At 43.0% G+C, this 22,387-nt stretch overlaps 1 protein-coding gene and 1 long non-coding RNA gene across 6 annotated transcripts in view; one reads left to right on the top strand and one right to left on the bottom strand.

The window, feature by feature from the left end:
* The window catches only part of CPEB2 (cytoplasmic polyadenylation element binding protein 2), a 53,081-nt gene extending 43,075 nt beyond the window's left edge, over positions 1-10,006 (bottom strand). Inside the window, exons 1-2 of one of the 3 annotated variants that reach the window (XR_014883212.1) lie at positions 7,800-10,006; positions 5,389-5,667 (exon numbers count right to left, since the gene is read on the bottom strand). Coding sequence is in view for 2 of the 3 variants with exons in the window: in XM_085223455.1 (XP_085079581.1) it covers positions 5,389-5,667; positions 7,800-9,101 (1,581 nt within the window). In the remaining variant the exon portion in view is untranslated. The remainder of the gene's footprint in view (positions 1-5,388; positions 5,668-7,799) is intronic. The other 2 variants (XM_085223455.1, XM_085223456.1) reach the window with 2 other exon arrangements.
* Positions 7,786-22,387, top strand: part of LOC104910818 (uncharacterized) — a 31,898-nt gene continuing 17,296 nt past the window's right edge. For 2 of the 3 annotated variants that reach the window (XR_014883213.1, XR_014883214.1), the window contains exon 1: positions 7,786-7,924. This is a non-coding gene — a long non-coding RNA (uncharacterized LOC104910818). The remainder of the gene's footprint in view (positions 7,925-22,387) is intronic. The other variant, XR_014883215.1, reaches the window with a different exon arrangement.

Raw genomic sequence — 22,387 nt, forward strand, 5'->3', positions numbered from 1 at the left:
GTTTGTGTATGAATAGCTTGGACAACATAACTAAAAGATCATTATATAAGACATTTGAAGGGGAAGCTTTTATCCAGAATTACTGGAAAATCTCCTATTGCTCCCAAAAAGATCTGGTGGCTGCCCTGTCCCTGGAGACATCCAAGGTCAGGCTGGAAGGGGCCCTGAGTGACCTGATCCAGCTGTGGGTGTCCCCATTCATTAGGAAGTTGGACTAGACGACCTTTTGAGGTCCTTTCCAACTAAATTCTATGATTCTGTATCTATGCAGTCTTAAGTACTGGAATATAAACATATCAGAACATACAGTAAATGTGCTTTTGGATAGGTCTTCAGTGAGAACATTCATTTTAACTTCAGACAACTGTACTTTGGCACAGTGAACAAGGCAAGATATGTTTCTTAGTATATCAATGACATATATGCCATCATAGCTGCTAAATATAAAGTTCAATCTTCCTAATTCCAATTTTTGCATTAATTGAATCAAGTAAGCACTTCAATAACTAAAATAAATTTTAATAATAAAAATTCTTAGTTCAGAAAAAGATAGAAAAACATGCATACGTTTACGTTACGTATGTTTTACAATGTAAAACATTGTTAATTCATTCCTTTGATTATCCCTGTAGTCACCAGCACTGTTTATTCAAAAGTACTGAACCTGAAGTTACGAGCCTGTCAGTAGACTACTCCCTCCAATTAGGGATATCCTCAGCACGGTCCCCAAAACGCAGAAATCTGGTTTTGTGCATAAGCTTTAGTGATATTTAATCATATCCAGGCACTCAATCTATTGCATCAGAAATCCCAGAGGCACTGTTTTGTTGCAGGTGTTGCCTCAGTAAAAATAAACCAGAAAAGCCCTGGCTTATGAGCGTTCTCACGTTCATCTGTAGAACAAGATAACTTCACAGGTAGATACTTTCAAGGCCTTCCACATTGAACCAGAGCAGCAAAACACTCAGCAGCACTTCTGAACAAACTGACCACACATTTAGGAGTATAAATATGGCAATTAAGAACCTAAAATGAAAAAGTTACTCTTCAGCTAGAATTGGCTAGTATGTGTATCATCCGGCTAGCTGGCAGGAAAGACATGAATGTGCCCATAATAAACCAGCTTAAATTGACACTCAGAGAATCTGAAATTTTCAGAGCGGAGGTGACTGTAAGACAGAAGCAATGTGACAACAGCTGAAATTAATATCTAAAACTAACACCTGCTAGGAAGTACAATTTTAAAATTCATTTCACTTCAGAAGGGTTTTGTTTTCTTTGGAACTTCAGCAAACTTCAAAATAAATAGAAAAAGTAAAATCTGCATTTCTGAGAGACTGTGCCTCACCACACAACCCCCAGCCAGAGAGTTGCACTCAAATGCAGAAGAATGAAGTTCAGCTTTTAGGACCATGAACATTACATGTACTGTTTGTTTGAACAAACAGGAAGGACAAATCAAGGTGAAAAACACCCAGACATGCCATGTATTTCCTGAATTCAAAAGAAACACAAACTAAACTCGTATTCATTTCAGCTACGCAGTGTTGTGTTTTTTTTTTTTACTAGAATGAAAATTCTTCTTATTGAACGTGGTGTAGCTTTTCATAAGCATACTTGCAAGATATTGAGAAATATTAAACTTGTATCAAAAGAGATTTAGTACTCAATTTTATATATTATACACACACACACACACACACATTTTTGAATGTAAATAGGAAAAAAACACACACAGAACTCTGGCTTCCGTGGTTATGTTTCAGCCATGGGAACACCCAAAGCATATTTTTGGGAAAAATCGGCACGAAGGATTACAAATGCATTTCTAAACTTTGTACCCCATGTTCAATTGTGGGTTTCTTTCTTTTTTTTGGTATTGTCAATCAGGGAATAAACACTGTACCACAAGACTGAACTGGAATTCAGGACTGTACGCAGTCAGTGGTAACAGGTACGGTCTTCTAGAGAATCAGGTTATCTAAAAAAAGGAGCCTGGGTTCTCTTTAAGGAGAGAGAAGTAGGCTACTGCATTAAAATGCCTAAGTTAGATAGTGTGACATGCACTTCTAATTGTTCCCCAGTGATTCCAGCGCGAGGCAATAATCCCTTCCCTATGTGGAGTACCTGTAATGGTACAAGCAATGTGACAGAGCTAAAACTTGTAGACAATTTCACCCGTGAGAGAGCTTTAGTCAATGCATTTTATGTTATCTTAAAATCTTAAGGGGGAGGGGAAGCTTCTTTCAGAAAGTCACGAAAGATGACCATTGATTTATACATGACCAAGTTAAGCCAGTGCTGTCATGATATTTCAACTACTACTACTCTAAAATACACAAACTAAAATCACCAACACGTCCTCATAGTGGCCCTAACCAAAAGCAGCTTTACTGTAACAAATATGGCCACTGAACATGCAGATTCACATGAGATATCCTTCACTTCTAACTATGAAGTAAAGAAAATCTGCTTTCATCTGTTCAATGTATGATATAGTTATCAGTAATAAGTTATATTACTTGTCCCCGATATGTTAGTTTAATACCAAGAAATATTGCTTTCATCAGAATTAGTGTCAGCTCTATATTGGGAACCCCTCCCCCATCAACACAGACACCAAAGAAGTTCCAAAGGGGTAAGCTTTGAATTTTTATACAATTTCTGTGCTACTCATCACACTGAACATCAAACTTTGCAAAACTAGACAACTTTCACAAATGCTCAGCAGAACATGAGTGACCTGCAGAAAGTCCATCTGCGAGAGCACTGGCTTTTCTACATCTTCAACTGCTAAGCCTGAGCTAACCTCAAAGCTTTAAAGCAGCTAGCTGAAGTTTGGAGGAGTGCTGCTTTACCCCCTGCCATGCAAAATGACTGCAATTAAAACACTGATGCGTGGTCACATGGAGAAGTATTCTGCAAAGCTGTGAATGATGCAGTACGTGTTGAACAGGCCTGTGAGGCTGCAGTCACTCTCTGGAAGCTCAAAAGTAACAGGAAACTTGTACATACATGTAAGTGCTCTGTCATAAGACTTTCAAAATGCCTCAAATTTAATGACTTATTTTTGAGTGTCTTCAGAAACGGCTACTGTACCTTTAAGAATCCTCAATCGAAATACCTCAGCCTTTTATGGAAGGAGACAAGCACAGCACAAATTAACAAGATGGGTGTTTGACAGCACCACAATTGCCAACACAAGTCCTGATGAAAAGAAGCATGAGCTCTAAACTCTATTTAACTTTTCATTGTGACTTCTAACATTTAGCAGTCATTACAAGGAATCAACCATAACAATAGTGTAAAAACTGAAAAATAAGAACACCAATTCAATGTAGCAAAATAATTTATGGAAACATTAGATGTTTCCACAATAGCAGTAGGAAGCCTTCAAATAGGAGTATTTTTACTGATTTCTGCAGCTATGACTTCATACATGCAAGAGAGATTGACAGATGTAAAACATAAGTACAGTTAGACAAGCAAGCCTATCTAATTGGTGGCTCTGGTGTTCTCAGATGAGAAGAATAATGAAGTACACCCATCAGCTCCCTCCCCAAAAAACAAAAAACCTAATAAATTTATTTTCTAGAATAAATTTAGCTTCTAGAACCAAATTTCAAGCTTTTTTCCCCTATCCTAATATATTGGAATGCTTTAAATTATAGTTGGAATGCACTTTGTTTAGACAAAAAAATGAGTTCATCTCATCTCACGACCACAGCAGATGCTTCTTACAGTTCAAATCAGTCGTCGTCCTGCCTTGTAAAGCATGCTGAAGAAGTAAGAATATATTCACCACTTGTACTTGCTGCATATGAATTCCAATGGATACATCACCACAGTTTCCACGTATGATGATATTAATATTTTTAGCCCAATTCCTTAGGTTAGTATCTTGAAAAGACATTTCAGTGTTAACTTGCAACTCTTCCTGAAGCACAATGCAAAGCACTCCCTATCTGTAATCTGTTTTTCTTAGTTGATCAGGTTGAAAATGTAAAGAATGGCATCTTTTTTTCCATCTTTTTACCCATGAGAAAAAAAGTCTCAATCAAGATCTTCCAGCTAGCAAAGCTACTTAAAGGTCTTCACGGAATGGGCAAATCCTCCCAAGTTCTCAGGCCCAACCCCACTGCTAGCCCCACAAATACTGCCAGTATCAGCACTCACTCAGGCAGTCAGCACATTGCTTCTCATGCCAAATAGAACTCCACCACGGAAATGTTAAGAAAAATAGGGACCTTGGTGGGAAACCTGCTCCCTAAGAACACACTTTTGCAACCACTACAGCCACATTAGGTTTAGGTGGCTAACTGATGGAGTACATCTATATAAGTTCAAATACAATCACAACGATGACAAATAAAAACTCTGAATCACTAAGTGTGAGACTTATACAACTATTATAGTTGTTTTCTTACCTCCACATTCTAATTATTTTCCTTCCATGTAATAATTTTTACTTTACCCGGAATACAGTAGCTCAGTGTAAGACAGACTGAAGCTGATACAGATGTGAAGAAAATTAAAGAATGTACAGTATTCATGGACTAGTCTGCTACTTTAAAATGCATAGTTTCTAAATCAAGTTGCCCAAGCTCTTTTTTGTAACTTAAAAGAGTAGTCTAGAAGTTGTTTGAATGGTAACTGAGATTGGCATCCAAAATAATACAGTTTTCAGCTATCAAGAAATGGTAACAAATAAGTGAATCCAGGCAAGCGCATAATGAATAAGATGGGATCCAAATAACAATGGATGAGGTTGCAGTTAAGTGACTTACCTAAAGTCACACAAGAAGTCACTGGCAAAATTCAGGATTCATAGTACTGACACATCTGCCTGCTACACACTTCTAAATCACAAGGCTTCTAGCCCAAGCATAATAGCCAAAGCTTAATATCAAAGTTGCTAGAATACAGAGGCAGCAAATCTTTCTAATACACAAACATTGGACTAGAAGACCAGAAAAAGACTTCCATGATGAAGATTCAGAGCCGCCTGTGAGGTTTTGCAAGAAAATCTGCGTACAAGAATAAGTGAACAAAAATAAAGCCACACCCAACTCTAAATCTTCAAGGGATTTATAAGAATGTGAGTGTTATGATAAGCAGAAAATACTTGCTGGATTAAACATTTCTGCTCTTCTATTGCTGCATTTCCATCTTCTGCGATAGACAATATTCTTAGTTAACTGGAAGGATCACGTACTGCTCAATACACTGAAAATTTTGGTGCTAGTTGCTATTCAAGAGTAAAAATTATACATAAACACAAATTTCAAACCGAGTATCAGGAAAATAACCACTGCTGAATTCTACTTTAATGAATACAGACAAGTGCTACGCAGGACTATGAACACACCAGTTACATACCATCCTTACCTGCAAGGGAAGGAGAGTATTACTGTTGTTGTCAGTTCGGAAAACATTATCTTCAATCCATGATTTTGGAGTCAGTGATGGAGTGGAGCGAGTAAATTTAGGTGGAGCTATGACATTACCAGAAAAGGGTTTCTTCAAAGGAGAGATCTGGTTCATAGTTCCTGGAATTCCCATGTTTCCAGTTCTACGATGGTCTCTGCCATGCATTCCTCCCCAGGATATATTTCCTGTGCTCCAGCCACTACTCTGATTGCTCCAGGGTGACTGCTTCAGAAGAGGCTAAAAAGAAAGATTAATTCATATTATTTTGAAAATATTTGAAAAGGATTTTTCTACTTAAGAGCAAAGAAACACTAAGTAGTCAATGCTCGGAAGATTCCTATAAACTTCTTTTTTTCTGATTTTGCATTAGTTCATTATTGAGGCCAAGTAGAAAATGTAATACAGCCGCAAGAAGTTGCCTTATTGTAACTCTCCCTCCTCCACAGTCCCTGTACTGGCAATTTAGGTTTTCATCCTTCTCCTTTTCATCCAACTGCCAGGATCCTTCACACGTATGCAGAGAGCAATCCCAGGGTTAAACACGGTATTACAAAAAGGATCAGGCTATTAATCACCTCGCTGATACACTATTTCATATTTTATAGTAAGATATCTGGAAAAAAATAACAAGAATTTCAAGTTGGTCATTTTATGTCAGTGATGAGGAATTCAAAAATTAAAATTCTGCTTCATTTTTTTCCCCAATATTTTGAGTATTGCCATCTCAGTATTGTCAAAGTATTACCATATAAGAGCAAAAAAGGCACTGATCACTGTGCAGAGAATCTGTTTGAAGAGTTTTCTTAACATTTCCACATTAAAATGCATTATTCTGAAGCCACTGCTCAAGTATTTTTGGAGTCATATACCGGACTATCTCTGGAATTCCGCAGCTCGCTCTCATAAAAAGATTCTTCTCCCTACTTAGAAGCGGTACAAAGTATTTCTGTATCTCAACCACTATGCTCCTCAATATTAAAAATGTAAGCTGTCTTCAGAGCAAAGACTCTACAGGGTGAGAAGTTTTGGTTCCTACACCACAACTTGTGCTGAAGACAGACCCCGGCGGCCGCTGTACCACCAAGAGGTGGACCCACTGAGCCCAACTGACAGCACAGAGCAGGATTTACCTTCGGTGTTCTGAACCTGACTACTGGGGAAAGGCTTTTCTCACCACACAAACGGGTGTGGGGTGGACGTTCTAAGTTAAGATTAAAGCTGAATGCAGCGCTTCCACCTCAGAGGCTGCAGGCAGCCCTTAGCTTGTAATTCCAGTAACTTAAACATTTAAGGCACATCGACATGTTATGGTTTATACAGAACTTTCAGAAGACAGAACTGTAATGCCCTCTCCCCATGAAAACAAACAAAAACACGAAGGCCTTTTTTGGTCAGGTAATCAGGCAAACATCCCATTCCGTATAATTACAGATAATTACGCTGTAGAACTTGAACACTTTGGCTGGAATTTTGGGAGAGGCCAGCGTTGTGTTGTGAAACAAACCTGAGGAGATAATGCCAAACGCTAACATGCCTCTCACACTGCCAAGCTGGGCTGTCATGGGCACAGCCTCGGGTTGCCCACAACTGATAACGATCGAGAAAACTCTCCTATGGTGCGGGGATGCCTCCAAAGAGCGTGCAGATACTGAGGAGAACCACCTCTGCACCACCACAGTCTGAAGTCACTCTGTGACACCTCAGACAGGATCCCAGCATCGGGGTATGAAACACCTCCACTGTTTTTTAACAGACAGGATTTGCGTTACAACGAAAGAGAAATGAGGGAAAGGCCTGTGCCACCCAGGCCTTTAGGGCCAGGAGGCGATGAGCACGGCTCTGCCACTCTCTGCCTTCCAACAATCACTATTCTGTTCCAAGAAACAATACCAACTTCCATTTGAACACCAAACTGTCACAGCACGCTTCGTTACAGTCAGCAGCGAAGCCGGGCAGCCCGAAGCAATGCCCCGTCCGCGGGTGCAAACCCACGCCATTTCGGGATCGGCGCTGACAGCCCCGGCGAGGCGCGCGGTGCCCGCAGCGCTGCGGGCGGCCCCGGGCGGGGCGGGCAGGGAGCGGCGGGGCGGCCGGGAGCTGTCACGCGCATTGTTCGGGGCGCGCCGCGTTCTCCACATGCCGACGGGGAGGGAGCGGGGCGGGGGAGAGGAATATTCCGCCGGCGAGGCCCCTTCGTGAGGCGAAAAGGCGTCTCCGGGGGCGCGGGCGTAGCGCGCCCCTCCACCTGCCCGCCGAACGGGTGGGGATCGGCGGCCAACCGCCTCCGCCCGAGCGCCGGCGCCGCCGCCTCCCCGCGGGGCCGCAGGTGCCCTCCCGCGGCGCGGCGCCCCCCGCTCCGCTCCCGGTACCTGGTGGTGGTTGTAGGAGTTCCGCTGCTGCAGGAAGGCGGCGGCGGCGGCGGCCGCCTGGTGTTGGTGCTGGAGCTGCGGGCTCACCGGGGACCTCCGGTTCTGCTGCTGTTGCTGCTGCTGAGGTAAATTCATCTGCGGCGGCGGCGGCGGCGGGGGGGCGGCGGCCGAGAAGGGGCTGCTGAAGGGCCCGGCGCAGGGATTGTGAGGAGACACCGGCGAGAAGCTCTGGAAGAAAGCGGGGTTGATGGACGACGGGATCCCCGGGTAGAAGCTGGTCTCGGACTCCGGGCTCGGCGGCGGCATGGCGCTGATCTGCCCTCCGCCGCTGGAGACCGGAGGCTGCTGCGTCTGCTGCGGAGGCGGCGACGAGGTCTGCACCGACCAGGGGGTGCCGAAGCCGGGCAGCGGCGGAGGAGGAGGGGAAGCCGCCGAGGAGGAGCCGCCCCCGCTCTGGTGATGGGGGCTGGGGATCTCCGGGCTCTGCAGGCTGCTGAAGCCGGAGCCGAGCCCGCCGGGCAGGAGGGTCCCGGGGCTGCCCAGCAAGTGGCTGTTCGGGGGGGACTCCATGGGGGGCGGCTCGGCTCTCGCCCGTGGACGAGGAGGAGACGGCGGCGGATTCACGCAGGAGGCGGCGGCGGCCACCCCCACATCGGGGTCGGCAGGCGCCGGTCCCCCCGCGCGGGAAGGGGCGCCCCGCTCGGAGCCCGCCCGGCGCTCGGCGGCGCTGAGAGGCCCGAGGCTCGGCGGCGGCTCCGGGGGGCGAGCGCCGAGGAGCTGGAGCTGCTGCTGCTGCTGCCTGCGCTCCTGCTGCCGGTACTTGTCAGTGGGGTGGCTGAACTGCTGCTGCTGCTGCTGCTGAGGGGGGTGGCGATGATAGTCGGGGGGGTGGCTGCCGCCGAGCTGGGCTGGGCTGAGCGGCGGCGGCTTCAACTCTTTCCTCTTCTGGCTCGGCGGAGGAGGAGGCGGCGGTTGCTGCTGCGGTTGCTGCTTGTTTAAATCCTGCTGGGGGCCGAGAGCGGGTTTAAAGTCGGAGGAGGGGTGGCCGGGAGGGGGGTGTCCCGGCGCGGGGCCGCTGCCCAGCCTCTCGCCGCCCGGCTGCTGCTGTGTCACCGCCGGCGGCCGCTCCTCCTGCGCGCCGCGGGGATGCGCCGGGAACAGCGCGGAGGAACCGGGCGCGGTGGGTGAGAAGGGGCAGGAGGAGGAGGAGGAACGGGAGGCGGCTGCCGGCGAGGGGAAGGACCACGGCGGCCCGGGGCTGGGGCTGCGGCTGGGGGCCGGCGGCGGGCCGGGGTCCCCCATGGGCCGGCGGGGCTGCCCCGGCCCCACGGAGAGACAAAGGTAATTAACCTGGGGCGGGGGCGAGCGCTGTCGCAAAGCGCTGTGCGAACCTAAAAATAGCCACTTCCTACAATAAAGCCTTTTTCCTCGTATAACCCCTACTACGCTACATACGGAAATCGGAGCGTTTTGATAATAATAAATAACCCTTTTTTGTCAGCCCTCTCCACCCGCCCCCCCGCTCCACGAACAACCCCTCCTCTAATTTTCACGCACTGCCCCCAAAGGGGCACCCCCTCCTCTCGCAGCCGCGCCCGCACCCCGGGGCTCCCCGAGCCGCTACACAACACCGCGGGGCGCTCCCGTCCCCGGCCGGTCGCCAGTCACCGAGCGGGGCGGGCGGCAGCCGGCCGTACCCCAACGCTCCCGAGCGGGGCTAGCACTCCTCACCGCTGCCCCCGCCCCCAATAGCGGCCGCCGGCCGGCTGCAGCCCCCTTAAGAACGCCGGAACATCCGTCATAGTCGCGTCACAGTCCCGCCCTCCGTCCGACCTTGGTAATGAGCTGGCGGTCCCGCCTCCTCATGAATAATGCACGATCGCGAGGGAGGGGATGCGCTCGTTCTGCCGACCGACGAGGACTGAAGGTGGGCGCTACCATTTAAAGGGCGCGGGGAGAGGTGACGGCCTTTAAGCGGCACCCCGAAGATCCCCCGGCCTTTTGCTGGCTTTCGACGAGGCGTCCATCCTGAAGCTGAAAACAACCGAAATGGAACTATTTTATTGTGTTCGCGGCAGCCGGGGCTTCCGCGGAGGGAGGGAGGTGCGGAGCACTGAGCCATGGTTTCTTCCACCGCCCCGTGCCGCGCCGTCCGGCGGGCGGGGCGCCCCGCCCCTCGTTTGCATTGACGCAGGCGGGCGGGCCGGGCCGTGGCGGCACGAGCCGGGGGATGTGTGCTGGGCTCGTGCTGTCAACTCATCCCCACTGTGCCCACTAACGTGTCACTCAGTGCCACATCTCTACGTTTCTTGAGAACTGACTCTGCCATCTCCCTGGTCAGCTTGTTCCAAGGTATCACCGCTCTTTTTGAGAAGAAACTTTTCCTTATGTACAACCTGAACAAAGTCTACAAAGCCAGTGCCCTCAACCACTCCTCTTAAGGCTTGTACTCCAGACCCTTCGCCAGCTCTGCTGCCCTTCTTTGGACACGTTCTAGGAGACCTCTTTGAGCCACGTAGCCCATCCACTGAACCAAGGAAAACCCAGGCTAAGGCAGGCCTGGGGTAGGCTGCAGGTGGATTGCCCTTGGTATTTTTTGCACAGGCAATGCTTAAGATGGGGTTTTACCCTTTTTTATGGTTCTGGAAGCATGGCTTTTTGCAACAGTGTCGAACACAAATAAGTAGCTGCAACTATAGGTGTGGTACTATTGCAGATGTAGATGTCCTTAAAAAGAACAAATTAAAGGGCCTTCACTTGTTTGCTGGGAAAGCTGTAAGTCAGTGGTGAGAGTGGTGCACATCTGCAGAGTCAGTGATAGCACACTTAGGAAGGGTCAGTATATGCCTGACTTATCCTACTTCTCCGTAGGCATCCATTAGTGGCCTCTATCAGAAGCTGCATGGCTGCTTTCCATTTGGCTAACGGATCTTTGGCCTGAGCCAGTGCTTTAATTATTAAATCTGTGTTTATTACATGTGTTTAAACTGTAAAGGAGAAATGTTTAGTTCCACATGTCTATTCTCTTCTTTGGTGCAATCATGTTCCTGTAGACAGGAGTAAGCCTGCATGGGTGTGTATATTTAGATATCTATGCTACCTTACAGGCTTGCCATGCAAATACATGTGCAGCATAGAAGACTAATTGCTACTTTCTTTTTTCTCATATTTCAGTTAATATTTCAGAATTGTTCATTATATTGGCGTCCATTCTGTTTCAGGAGCTCTGTAGCCATCTTACAAGTAGCAAAAAACATGGTACAGATCAAGGCCCTGTTGATGATGATTGCATGCTGAGTGAATGCTGCCTGCCAAGTGTTGGTTACTCCCTGAATAGCGAGTTGCTTCATGGCACAGTCCTCTGTCATGGTTTTATGTGTCCTCATATGACAGTCCTCATAAACATGGCTTCAGAGAGCTGTAGAACTGGTAGGATCCAGCTTCCCCTTGCCTTCGTGTCACTCACCTGACATTTGGTTATGTGCAAACCTGAACAGAAGCTGTCCCGCACCTGGGGCATTTGCTGGCATCTAACAATGGTGAAGTAGTGCTGCACTGTTCTCCCCTATAGCCAGCTGCCTGTTGCTAGCAAGTAAGGCAGGAACTTCTTTGACTGTAGTGTTTGTCCCCTTGCCTGAGTCCCAATTCTTGCAATTCTTCTAACAGAACAGCTGCTGTGGAGTTCACAAGTTCTTTTAAGTCAGTTGGAAGACAAGAGTACTCGCATCCTCTGTGACAGCTTATCTCTGCCATGGTAGCTATCTGCCCCAATTTTGCACACTTATTAAAACAACTTTCATGGAGGAAATCTCATCTATTTTTAACTGTATATAAAGTAAGCATCCGCTCTGAATTAGTTGCCTAATCTTCTGCAAACAAGAGACAGGTGCTACCAAAGTGATGATTCATCTTTCCCTAATACAGGTACATTTAGAGAGAGAAACCTCATCTCTCCTTGCTGTTTTGAGGAAGGCTCATGGCTATATCTGTTCAGGAGCTCTTGGTGCTCATTGGTCTTGTGGTACAAATAGGCTTCTTGACTCTGACATAAGCAAGAATGGTATTACTGAGTCAAGCCACACATCCTTCCAGCTGTGCATCTACCAGCTCCTGCCTCTGAGAGCTATGAGCCTTTAGCTCCTGTTCGCTGGGGCCACAAGTTCTAGCGTCTTTATCAAATCATTTCCTTTCAAGAAGTCATGGGCCCAGTCCTTGGAGTTTTCCCTCTCCACTTCTCAGTTTCTCCACTTGAGCATGTGTCCTTCACACTCCAATGCTTTATTTTTAATTCTTCCTTGTAATCCTGTTTTCCTTTTTCTTAGCTGTCCCTTTCCAGAGACCTTTATTGGATTAGGAAGTAGGAAAGACTGTCTGAAAACACATGCCTAAGTGGATGTGTAGGAAACTTGACATGTTTAGCCTCTTCTTTCAGCTACCTCAACTGTTTGCAGCTTGGAGGTCTGCTAGATTTGCCTTTCCAGAACTTAGGAGATAGTGGGATACTTGGGCTCCTCTAATTTCAAAGCAGAACCCCTGTCCTGGGTGAGCTGAGGGAGCTAGGAGGAGTCATGCAGCTCCGGTAAGTGGCTGAGAGGGATGGGTGTCAAGCCATGTGCAATATCACTGCATGTAATATGTGCTTGAAAAAAGCAGATGTGGCAAAACAAGCTGTCGGGTAGGTAAAACCATATATACCTAAGTTATAGTTCTGGCAGCCATTAATCATCCTGCTTCTGTCTATTCACTGTAACAAATATGCCAGATGTCCTCTTCACTTGGGAGGCCAGTGCAGAACTGAGGCTAACAGCTCTCCAGGGTTTGTCAGCGCAGTAAAGACAATGACCATCTGAGTTTGTCTTGCTGTGTTCTGCATCATCCGCTGTGCATGAAATTTTGTATGCCAAGTTGAACAAGCAATGCTATAGAAGAGAAAGCATAAAGACAAATCACAATGAGCTGTATTAAGACAAATCCGGTAAGCTGTAAGGGTTCCAAAGCAGCTCTTCTGGCTGGAACTTAGGTGGCATGAAAACTCTCATTTAGGCAGTACTTCTGAATTGTACCCCTGAGTGGTTATTGCCTCCTCTAGAAATTGCCATGCACAGCTTAAGTTCTTTCCTTTTCATAAAACCAGGAGAATAACACCTGCTATTGGCCAGTGTTAGAGAGACAGTATTATTATGTGAGACAGAACTTTGGCCCATCATTCTGCTTTTCTGCTTGAACAAAAAACCTCTAAACTTTTAGTACTTCAAAAGCTGGAAGGGATTGTGCTGAAATGCTGTCTTCCTTGGAGCGGTCTGTGGGTTTTAACTTCTTTAAAAATGCAAGTTCTTGGTGTAGAATCCATACCTTTTTCTAATCAGATACCACTAAGGATGTGTTATAATTTTGGGGAATTTGTAATCAGTCATGAAATGGATAAAAATCAAACTATGATATATAGACTTCTATGTATTTGCAGAGCTATTTCAGTGCTTCCTCATTTTGTAAATTACCACAAACACCAGAATATTGGGAACCTAGCACGTAAAAATGAAAATAACTGTGCTTCCAGAATCTGTTGTTCCCCTCCCATTAGTTTTTTTTTGGAAGGTCCCAGTGGCTGTGATTTCGAATATAGGCCACAAATAGCATGCTAACCTAAAAATTATCTTTGCTCTCATTCCAATGCTAAAAGCTGCTTCTCTGGCTTTTTTTTTTTTTTTTTTTTTTTTTTTTTTCATGTTACAGTTAAAAGTAAACATAGCTACAGGTAATTAGTACTAACTTCAAAAAGCCTTTTTGTTGTGGAGTGGCTCGACACAGAGAGTATCTGTGGCTACTTGTAATGCAACAAACTCTTCTTTCAAGAGCCCACAACATTTATAGGTCTTTCACCACTTACAATGATTTACTGCTCCATTTAACCCCTCTTCCAAGGCTCTGCAGCTACAAGAAAACATTTTTTTCTCTTTGCCATTTTACGTTCTCTCTTTTCCCATCTTCCCTCTGGTTTGTTCTTGGGCACCTTTTTCCAAGCTCTGTATTTCAGTAGTGCTACCTGTCCTGCCTCATTCTCATGGGCTCTGCTGGCAGGTGTGTCTCGATGTCACCTATGGTCGGGCTGTTCGAAGAAGCACTGTCTCCTGTCTGTGATCTGTGGCATGTGTCTGCTTCATACATCAGCCTAAGGTTTGAAATGAGCCTGCACATGCATTCCAGGAACAGCACATTGTTCTAACTGGTAACAAAAATACATGACTAACGTGCTTCTGATAGAGCCGCTTCCTCTTAACTTTAAAGTTGATTTTTGCTAATGAGTTCTTCCTCCCATGGAAACATGGAAAACAGTCTGGGACTGCTGGTTGTTATTCAGTAAGAAAAACAGATGATGAAGTTTGACATTTCACAGGAAAAAGATGTCTAAAGATTTATATCAATGTGTTTTATTTACTGTTTTTCTGTTCTTGATTTTTTTAAACTCTGATAACAAAAATCATGCATTGCTACAAAGGAGGTGGGCAAGCCTTTTTTAGCAGTGAGCAGTCTGTTGAGTCACAGTAACGTACATTCCTTCCCAGTGCTTTTTTTCTTTAACATAAATTGTTTATCATCTACATGTAAAAAATATGGAAAGTAAACTGTTGTTTGATCACCGTATGTCAGAATAAAATTAAAATCAGAGAGAAAACATAACATGAGGGTTTGACATAGTTTGCTTCGTTCTGTTGTTCCTGTGCCCACGTGCCCATGTTATGTTCATTTTTTATAGCTAAAAAATCACAAAATCTGTAGGAGGTGGGCAGTATTTGTTCCTTATTGAAAGCCTTTCTTCTACCACAAGGGCTCTGCTGCCTGCTAAACTTGCAGGATATGAATTCTGGTCACAGGAATGCAAACCAGTGATTTACTTTGCTTTTTCTTCTTTTTGCCCTGGAGTTTAACCAGCACATCAAACTAATATTTTGTTGCTTGCTAGTGGCAGTTTCTGTTTCTTTCTTTTTTTTTTTTTTTTTTTTTGGTAGTGGAAGTCATTAGAGTTTCTCCCAAGAGAGTCACTGCCAAAGTAAACAAACATCTTCATGAAAGGAAAATAATGTCTGAGGAGCATTCAGAATTCCATGTTTTACAGAAGAGTATTTATGGCAACGAACTAGTGAATTAAAGTGAAAGAAATCCCATTACTAGTTTGCTGCTTCTGCTGTGCTAATCAAAAGTGGCAATTTCTGCTCGCTTCTCTGCCCTACAGTGCAGGATCTCAGTATAAGCTGTAATTTAAAATGAAGGAAAATATGAGATGAAACTCTTTTTAGAAGTAGTGTTATGTTGGGTGTTTTGTTTTTTTTTCTTTCTTAATTGTTGGTAATTGTATAGAGCTTCTGCATGTAAATCTCAGGGGAACTGCTATTGTCTCCAAAATGTTCTGCGTGTGGTTGGCAAGAACAAGGACAGAAGAAAGTTCAGCTAAAAAATTCATAAAAGCTGGCTGGTGGAATGCACTGCAATCAGCTGTACACCTTGGTGCGCTTATCCCTCTGAACTGATCATTTTTAGCTGAGATGAAACATTCTGAGGAGCAGGAGGCTGGCAGATTTGCAGCGTAGATAGTTTGAAGGTTTAAACACTGTGACTATCTCATCTTACTGCAAGTCTGTAGATAGAACATAAGCTCGACTTGCTGAAAAGTGATAGAATGGCTCCGTGTGCACAGCCTACAAAACTGCAAAGGGCTTATTTTCTGTGCACTTACTGCGTTCCCTCCAGGAGAGCAGTAATTCCCCAGTGGAGCAAGCACTCTTTGCATTTGTTGAGGATGAGACTGTCTCTAGCCCTTTGTTTGGGCAGCAGCTTTCACAAAGGGGACCAGTGCTCACTGGGAACTTGCCAGCATCATCATATGTTTCGTGACAAATGCTAAGTGTTCAGAAAGTTGGCACTACAAAGTAGAGATACTGTCAATCTCTGTTTAATTCTCAAAATGGCTTGTAGGATTTTAAAGCTTGTGTTGTTGCTGGTGCACTCACCCATCAGATAGCATTTTTAACAGCCCTTCTAATATGGCCGGTTAATTTGGTTATATTACTAGGACGTAAAACAAAATGATTCCTAGGATAGAGATTGCTAGATTGCTAAGATTTTACTGCCGATGTTTTTTCCAATCTGCTGCACGCTGAAGAACAGTGTGTCCAGCCACATGTATTGCTGTAGTCAGACCATGGTATTTTCTGTCTCCTTTCCTATGTACAGATCAGACACAGCTGCCACTATTTACCAAACACAAAGGTGTTTTTCACAGCTCAGGGGGTATGTTTGGCTTCTGCTGTAAGGAACGCATGATACATCTCTATTAATTGCGTGAATGTTCAGTGTATGTTTATGTACCTGAATATTGTGGTGTTCTCTTTGAAATTTTAGGGAGTGAGCTCATAGATCTTTGGATAGGTCTCTAGAGACATGATGATTCCAGTGTCAGAATGATCTGCTCCGTAAGATGACCACATTTAGGAGACCAGCGAGGAGACCCAAGGAGACATCTTGAAATTTCTGAGTAGAGAGACTTTGGTACAGAGTTGGTGTACACTGGATGGATTCTCTTAGTAGCCAGCATTGCTGGTGCAGTAGGAGGAAGCAAGCCTCTGACAAGAGCTAGATCTGTCACCCCGCAGGACTGCATGGACAGCTTAAATGAAGTTTATGTTTGCATCTAAGAAGACTGTTAAAGTCAGTGCTTTAAATTCCTGGCAAAGATTTGTCAAAATTTGCTTCTTAAACTTCTGTAAGTCAATAGAGGAGCAAGTTCCCTTCTGAGCCGTAGCATCTGTGTTGTACTAGAAGTATAGACGACAATATGGGAAAATATATTCTCTTGTACTTGACCTTATTTCCTCTTTGAGTGTAAGATGGATGTTCAGTAATTTTACAAGAACACCCACTGTTTCAGTGAAATTATTTTCAATGGATTCTGTAAGAAATTTGCAGCTTTAATTACTCGGGAATTATCTTAGAAATTAGCGATACAGATCCTTCAGATTCACTGTAGGACTAAAATTAATCAAACTGTTTTGTACAGGCTAGAATTGAAGATGTACAGATTGAAATTAAGAAGAGTATTAACTGTATAATTGAGACTAATTATAACTACATATTCGGTAACAGAAGTGAGGCCAACAGCTCCAAGAGTGACCACAGCGATATCCAGCATCCGTGGCACTGACATCGAGACTGGCTGGGCCATGAGGTCATACAGCTGGGAGGAAGAAGAGGAAGGCCTGGATGCATTGAGGAAGAGAGTTGAACTCAGCTCTGCTATACAGGAGATGAATATTCACCCTGGGATATATATATATATTCTTAAATCTATTAATTTATTTAAAAGCAAGTAAGTTCAACTTCTGAACAGTGCACGGTAACTGTTAGGGAAGCTCTCTCTTTTTTTCTACCCATCTTTGTCCTCCTTTTAAACACTCCTAATTTTGGTCGGGACTGAGAAACAGGGGCTCTCAAGTTCTTCATGCATTTTACATCTCTGATCTAATGATCAATTGTAAATCAATTTTAGCTTGTTCATTTACTGCCATTCATTCTGTCATGATGATAACAAAATCATGGAAAACCAATATGCATCTTTCACCATGTACATTTGAATTACTAAAAACATATTCTTGCAGTTCTTTCTTAGGGTTCATTTATTAATTATTAAAAAATAAAGAAAAGAAATCAAAGAAGATCTCCTGCCAAGAAATATGTAAAAAGCTGAATACCTTAGAATATTTACGCTAAAGTATTTTGGAAATGCATTATCTTCACAAAAGAATCATTGAAACCTAGGAAATGTAGTGAAAATATTGTACTTCAATAAAATGAAATATGTTAAAAAAGAAAATATATCAAGTCGTCCAGGCAAATTTAATTTTCTGCTATAATGAGAACCTGAGGGAAACATGAAGTTGAATTTAGTTTATTTCTGTAGACTCTTAATTTTTAACTATTTCTGCATAGTTTTACTAAGAATTAGGATTGTATGACTTAATCATTAACTTCTCCATCTGCATAATTTTAGATTTTTTTTGCAAGCTTAATCCAACTCTGGGACTGGAAATCATATCTTCTAACTGGATGGCTACAAGATGAAGTGACTAGGAAAAAAGCAGGGGAAAATCAGAACTATTATGTTCATCTCTTATACAGAGAACACAAAACCTACTGTAATTATGTCATTTCCTCTCTCATTATGGTATTGAGAGCTCAGACCCATTTTTATGTAGTGGTGCAAAACAGTTTGCTATTTAAGTATAGCTTACAGGAGCTACTTTGTAGAATTGATATTCACATATGCCACAAATCAATTGTTCCCACGATATTAAAAGGGAAAATTATCTTGATCTTTAAAAATTCCCAAACCTTGGTAAGTCTCCTTGAGTAATTGTGATATAATTTTGGGTCAATGTGCTTTGACCAAAGGTCAATCCAAATGAATAATCCAGGGAACATTTGTTTTCCTACTGGTAATCCTTTTTTGTGCATGCTTATGTACGCACATGTATATGTGGTAACTGAAGAGAAAAAAAAGCTCATAATATTTATACATTAGGAAATCAAAGGGCTTTTCTCTCTTCTTTTTCTCTTCTTTCTTTTTCTTTTTCTTTTTTTTTTTTTCTTCTTCCAAATAACCTCTCTTTTCAACTTTGAAAGATCTTCTTTATATGAGGAAATTTACTAGAGACTACAGTAGTATAATTATGCCTCGTGGACACTTTTTAATTTTATATGAACGCCTGTAGAATACAAGTGTCCACATTGGGAGTTATACCATCACATCTAGAGTGGTGTAATTATTCTAGTGAGTTCTGTATGAAGACAAATGCTTTATGAAAGGGGATTTTATTTCGGCTCTTCACTTTTCAGCTTTTTCAGGTTCTGAACCTAAAGGTGTTGATCAAATCAATGAAAGTAATGAAAATTCAATGTTTACCAAGTAGACTGTCAAGTGCTGAGGAAATCAGAAAGCAATAAGTATATCTGCTTAGTGATTAATATTCATGTGCATTTTCATTCTTATTCTCTCAACAGTGGTTGAGTTTGGGAGGAGTTTAGTGAAAATTGATAAATAGTCTGTTGATTTTTTTTTTTTTTTTGCTTAGACTCATAAACTAATATAGCCAATATCTAAATGCTGGCAGTGCATTATGGATTCTTAGCCCTCAGAAATAACATCCAGAATTTCAGATGAATATGACACTAGAGAATTTTATGAATGCTTCATAGCGTCTGCAGGTCTTTTGTAGCTTGCATTGTCCAGATCAGACACGGAATGTCTCTATTTCCTATCTCTCAGTTAAATTTTATTTACTTAAATATGTGTGTCTTAGGATAGTAGTCAAAATATTTTATATGATAATCACCCATTTTCAAGAAAATAACTTTCAGAATGTCAGTAGGGGTATGGAAAAACATAAGTATTTATTTACACAATGTGCTTAGACTGAATTACAAGCATATCTCAATGTAATTGTTTCATAGACTTTAAGGCAAGCAGAGCCCAGTCGTTTTGGTGACCTAATCTTGTCCAACCTTTATATTGATTACAGAGCACTAGCCTGACAGTCTTGCTTGAAGACAATTATTTCAAGGCGAACTTCATGAAAAAGATATCTGCTTCATAGTTAAAGAGTTCAGATGACAAAGAGTCCACCACACCTATCCCAACACTCACTGCTCAGATGAAGTGCTTTATTTGTGGTCTGAACTTGGCTTTGACTTCCCTTGTTGAATCTTTGCTGGATTAAAAAGGCCTTTAGCACTGGCCATCGTTCAATGAAAATACTTAAGTGCTGAGATCAAGGCATCTCAGTCCTGTTTTGTTAAGCAAATCTCATTGAGCTGTTCTTGTTTCTAACCATAGGGCAAGACTTCTGTACCATCAGTTTTTTTCTGTAGTTTCTTTCAAGTTGCAAGCTTACAAACATTTTTTTTTCTTTTTTTCTTTTTAAGTAAGGACATCAGGACTGTATGTGGCTGCAGTGGTTACCTAATGAGAGATTTACAGCATGTGCTGAGCAAAAGTGTGCTCTTCCCTTTCCGTTTTTGAAGCATAGAGGAAGAAATAAGGGCAAATAGCAAAATTTTCATTTTTCATATGCTTTGTCACAAACATTCTATAATGAACAATGCCACATCAGGTCTTCCAATGGATATTATGCTTTCCCAAATGAAGCTTCTTAGAGGGACACACCAGCATGGTATCTTGCTGGGTTAACCAGAATACTTGGTTTGCCCTGGCTGGCATTACACACGATGGACGGCTTTTTTTTTCTTCATATTTAGTTTATCTGCTAAAACTTCTTTGAAGGTTGAAAATACAAGTCTCCAATTTTATATATTGTTTATTTTTGTTCCAGCATGTGTAACTTCATTGATAAAGTCATTTGTCACACAGGCATGAATTAAAGTGATATGAGTGACAAGAGTAAGTAGCTTGGCTTTGCTATTTTCTGTTTTTTTCCTACTTTGTCTACTCAATTTTTGTTTTCAAAACATCTCAATATTTTTTGCCCAAGACAGTGAATGCAAGTAGTCGAAAAAGTATTTCCAATGAACTCTGTCTTGAAGCTATGCAAATGGAAAATGAGTCTAGTTTTTGCTACATGTAGAACTCTGTCAGTTATCTATTTTGTAATTAAGTGCGGAGATTTTTGCATAGTGCTGACATTGTAATCACTGTCACGCAATGGTTAGGTAAGTGTTTTAAAAGCATCTAAGTATATGTTTTTGCATTTGTACTCTGCTGCTCTGAAGCTGCTTCAGGCCTGCTGTGCAAGCAAAACGAAACAAAATATTTAAATTTTCTTTTACCTAGTAATAGTTTCCAGTCCTCAGCTGTTTTCTGGTGAGCAGACTACATGCTAGTAGCTTTAGCTAGATGATATGAAAGATTTTTTGTGTCCTGAAAATAATGGGATCAAGTTTACAGTGGTTCTGTGGGTCTGTGTATGAGGGACAGCAGCACTCCCAGCACACACAGAAAAGGGAACAAGGAAGTCCATCAGCCTGAGGACTGCTTGCAACACACCCCTGAGAAAAATGAGAGGTACTTGAAATTGTGAGTAGAGAAACTGTTTCCTGCTGTTTGCTTCCTACTGCGTTCAGGGAAACAGTACATCATGTACAGGCTTTGTAAATAAATGGGATTGCGTTGGATAAATGCCTGCCTCTGTCACCTATTTGAGGCATAGCATACACAGTATAAAAAAAATCAACTAATTATCTCTAATTGCATTTATCTACAACATTTATAACGTCTTAGAATGTACTTAAAAGAGGTGACTTGACAGATGACATATTGCTGAAACTGAACTAGAGCTACATGACAAGTCTGCTTTACAGTTTGGAGCCATAGTTACAAATTATATATTTCTAGTAGCATCAGGTTCTTCTGTTTGCTTTGTGTTCTCTAGTCAGAACAAAAACTTGATAGTAATGGGAGTGTAGAAAAGCCTACATTGGAAGAATGCTCTGGAAGCTATCTGTTCCAAGGACCTAGGTGGGCCCAGATGTGCTGCTCAGGGGTCTGCCCAGCCCTGTTATTTCAGGGAGGGAGGTTCCCCCAGTGCTCTGGGCAGCCTGTTCCAAGGTTCTGTTGCTTTCATGGTGAAGGATTTTCATCCTATACCTGGATGGGTTTTCTCCTGAAGTACCTTGTGCCTATTGCTTCTTGTTCTGCCAACTGTCCTTTCTTCTGAAGAGAACCTCCATTTTCTCTGTTACAACCTTTTAGGTGGTAGACGACTGTCTTCTCCTTTCAGCTGTCTCTTTTCTACACTGAACAAACACAGTTATTTCACTCTTACTTCATCTGTTAATTCCTGCAGTCCTCTAATCATGTCAGTGGCCCTCTACTAGACCCTCTCATTTTTTTTTAATGTCTCTTTTGATCTGGATGGACCAAGACTGGACAGAGTTTTCCTTCTGTTCCCTAATAATCCCGAAAACACAATTTCATTTTTGACTACTTATAATGTAACCAAAGCACAGAAGTTCACAAAACTCCAGGAAGCAAAGGGAGGTGCTCTCCTTATTTTACCCTAAAGCCCAATGACTTCAGCATTCACCCACAGTATGGGAGACCTGGGTTCAATTCTTGCCTTCTTTTGAAGAGTTGGACCCATGTTGCTTGCAACCCTGAGTGGTGCCCTCAGGTGGAGGCTGTAACAAGCCATGACATATTCCAGGGTTCCTTCAAACTCTCTTGATGCCACGGTAATATTTTTGTTTAATATACTGCTAGTATTTCTCATGACCTGCAAGTGTCTTACCTCCTCAGTTAACCTCTGCTAACTTGTCACTCGTGCAGCCTCTACTCTTCTTGCTTTACTTCAGAAATGCAAAAGCCTAGATAAATTCTCCAAAAGTTTGCCTAGGTCTGGTGTGATCTTTATGACATACTATGTGTTAGCTTTCTCTCCTTTGATGTGAATGAACTTGCCTGGAGTTAAGTGATTAGTCATCACTTGAATACTTCCATCTTGGTGTGCTGGTGAGTAAGTACCGGCTACCTGAATTTAATTAAAAAGAAGGCACTCTTTGTAATACTTTTTTCTTTGAGCATG

This window comes from Meleagris gallopavo, chromosome 4, assembly GCF_905368555.1.
Source record: "Meleagris gallopavo chromosome 4, MGAL_WU_HG_1.1, whole genome shotgun sequence".
Lineage (NCBI taxonomy): Eukaryota > Metazoa > Chordata > Aves > Galliformes > Phasianidae > Meleagris > Meleagris gallopavo.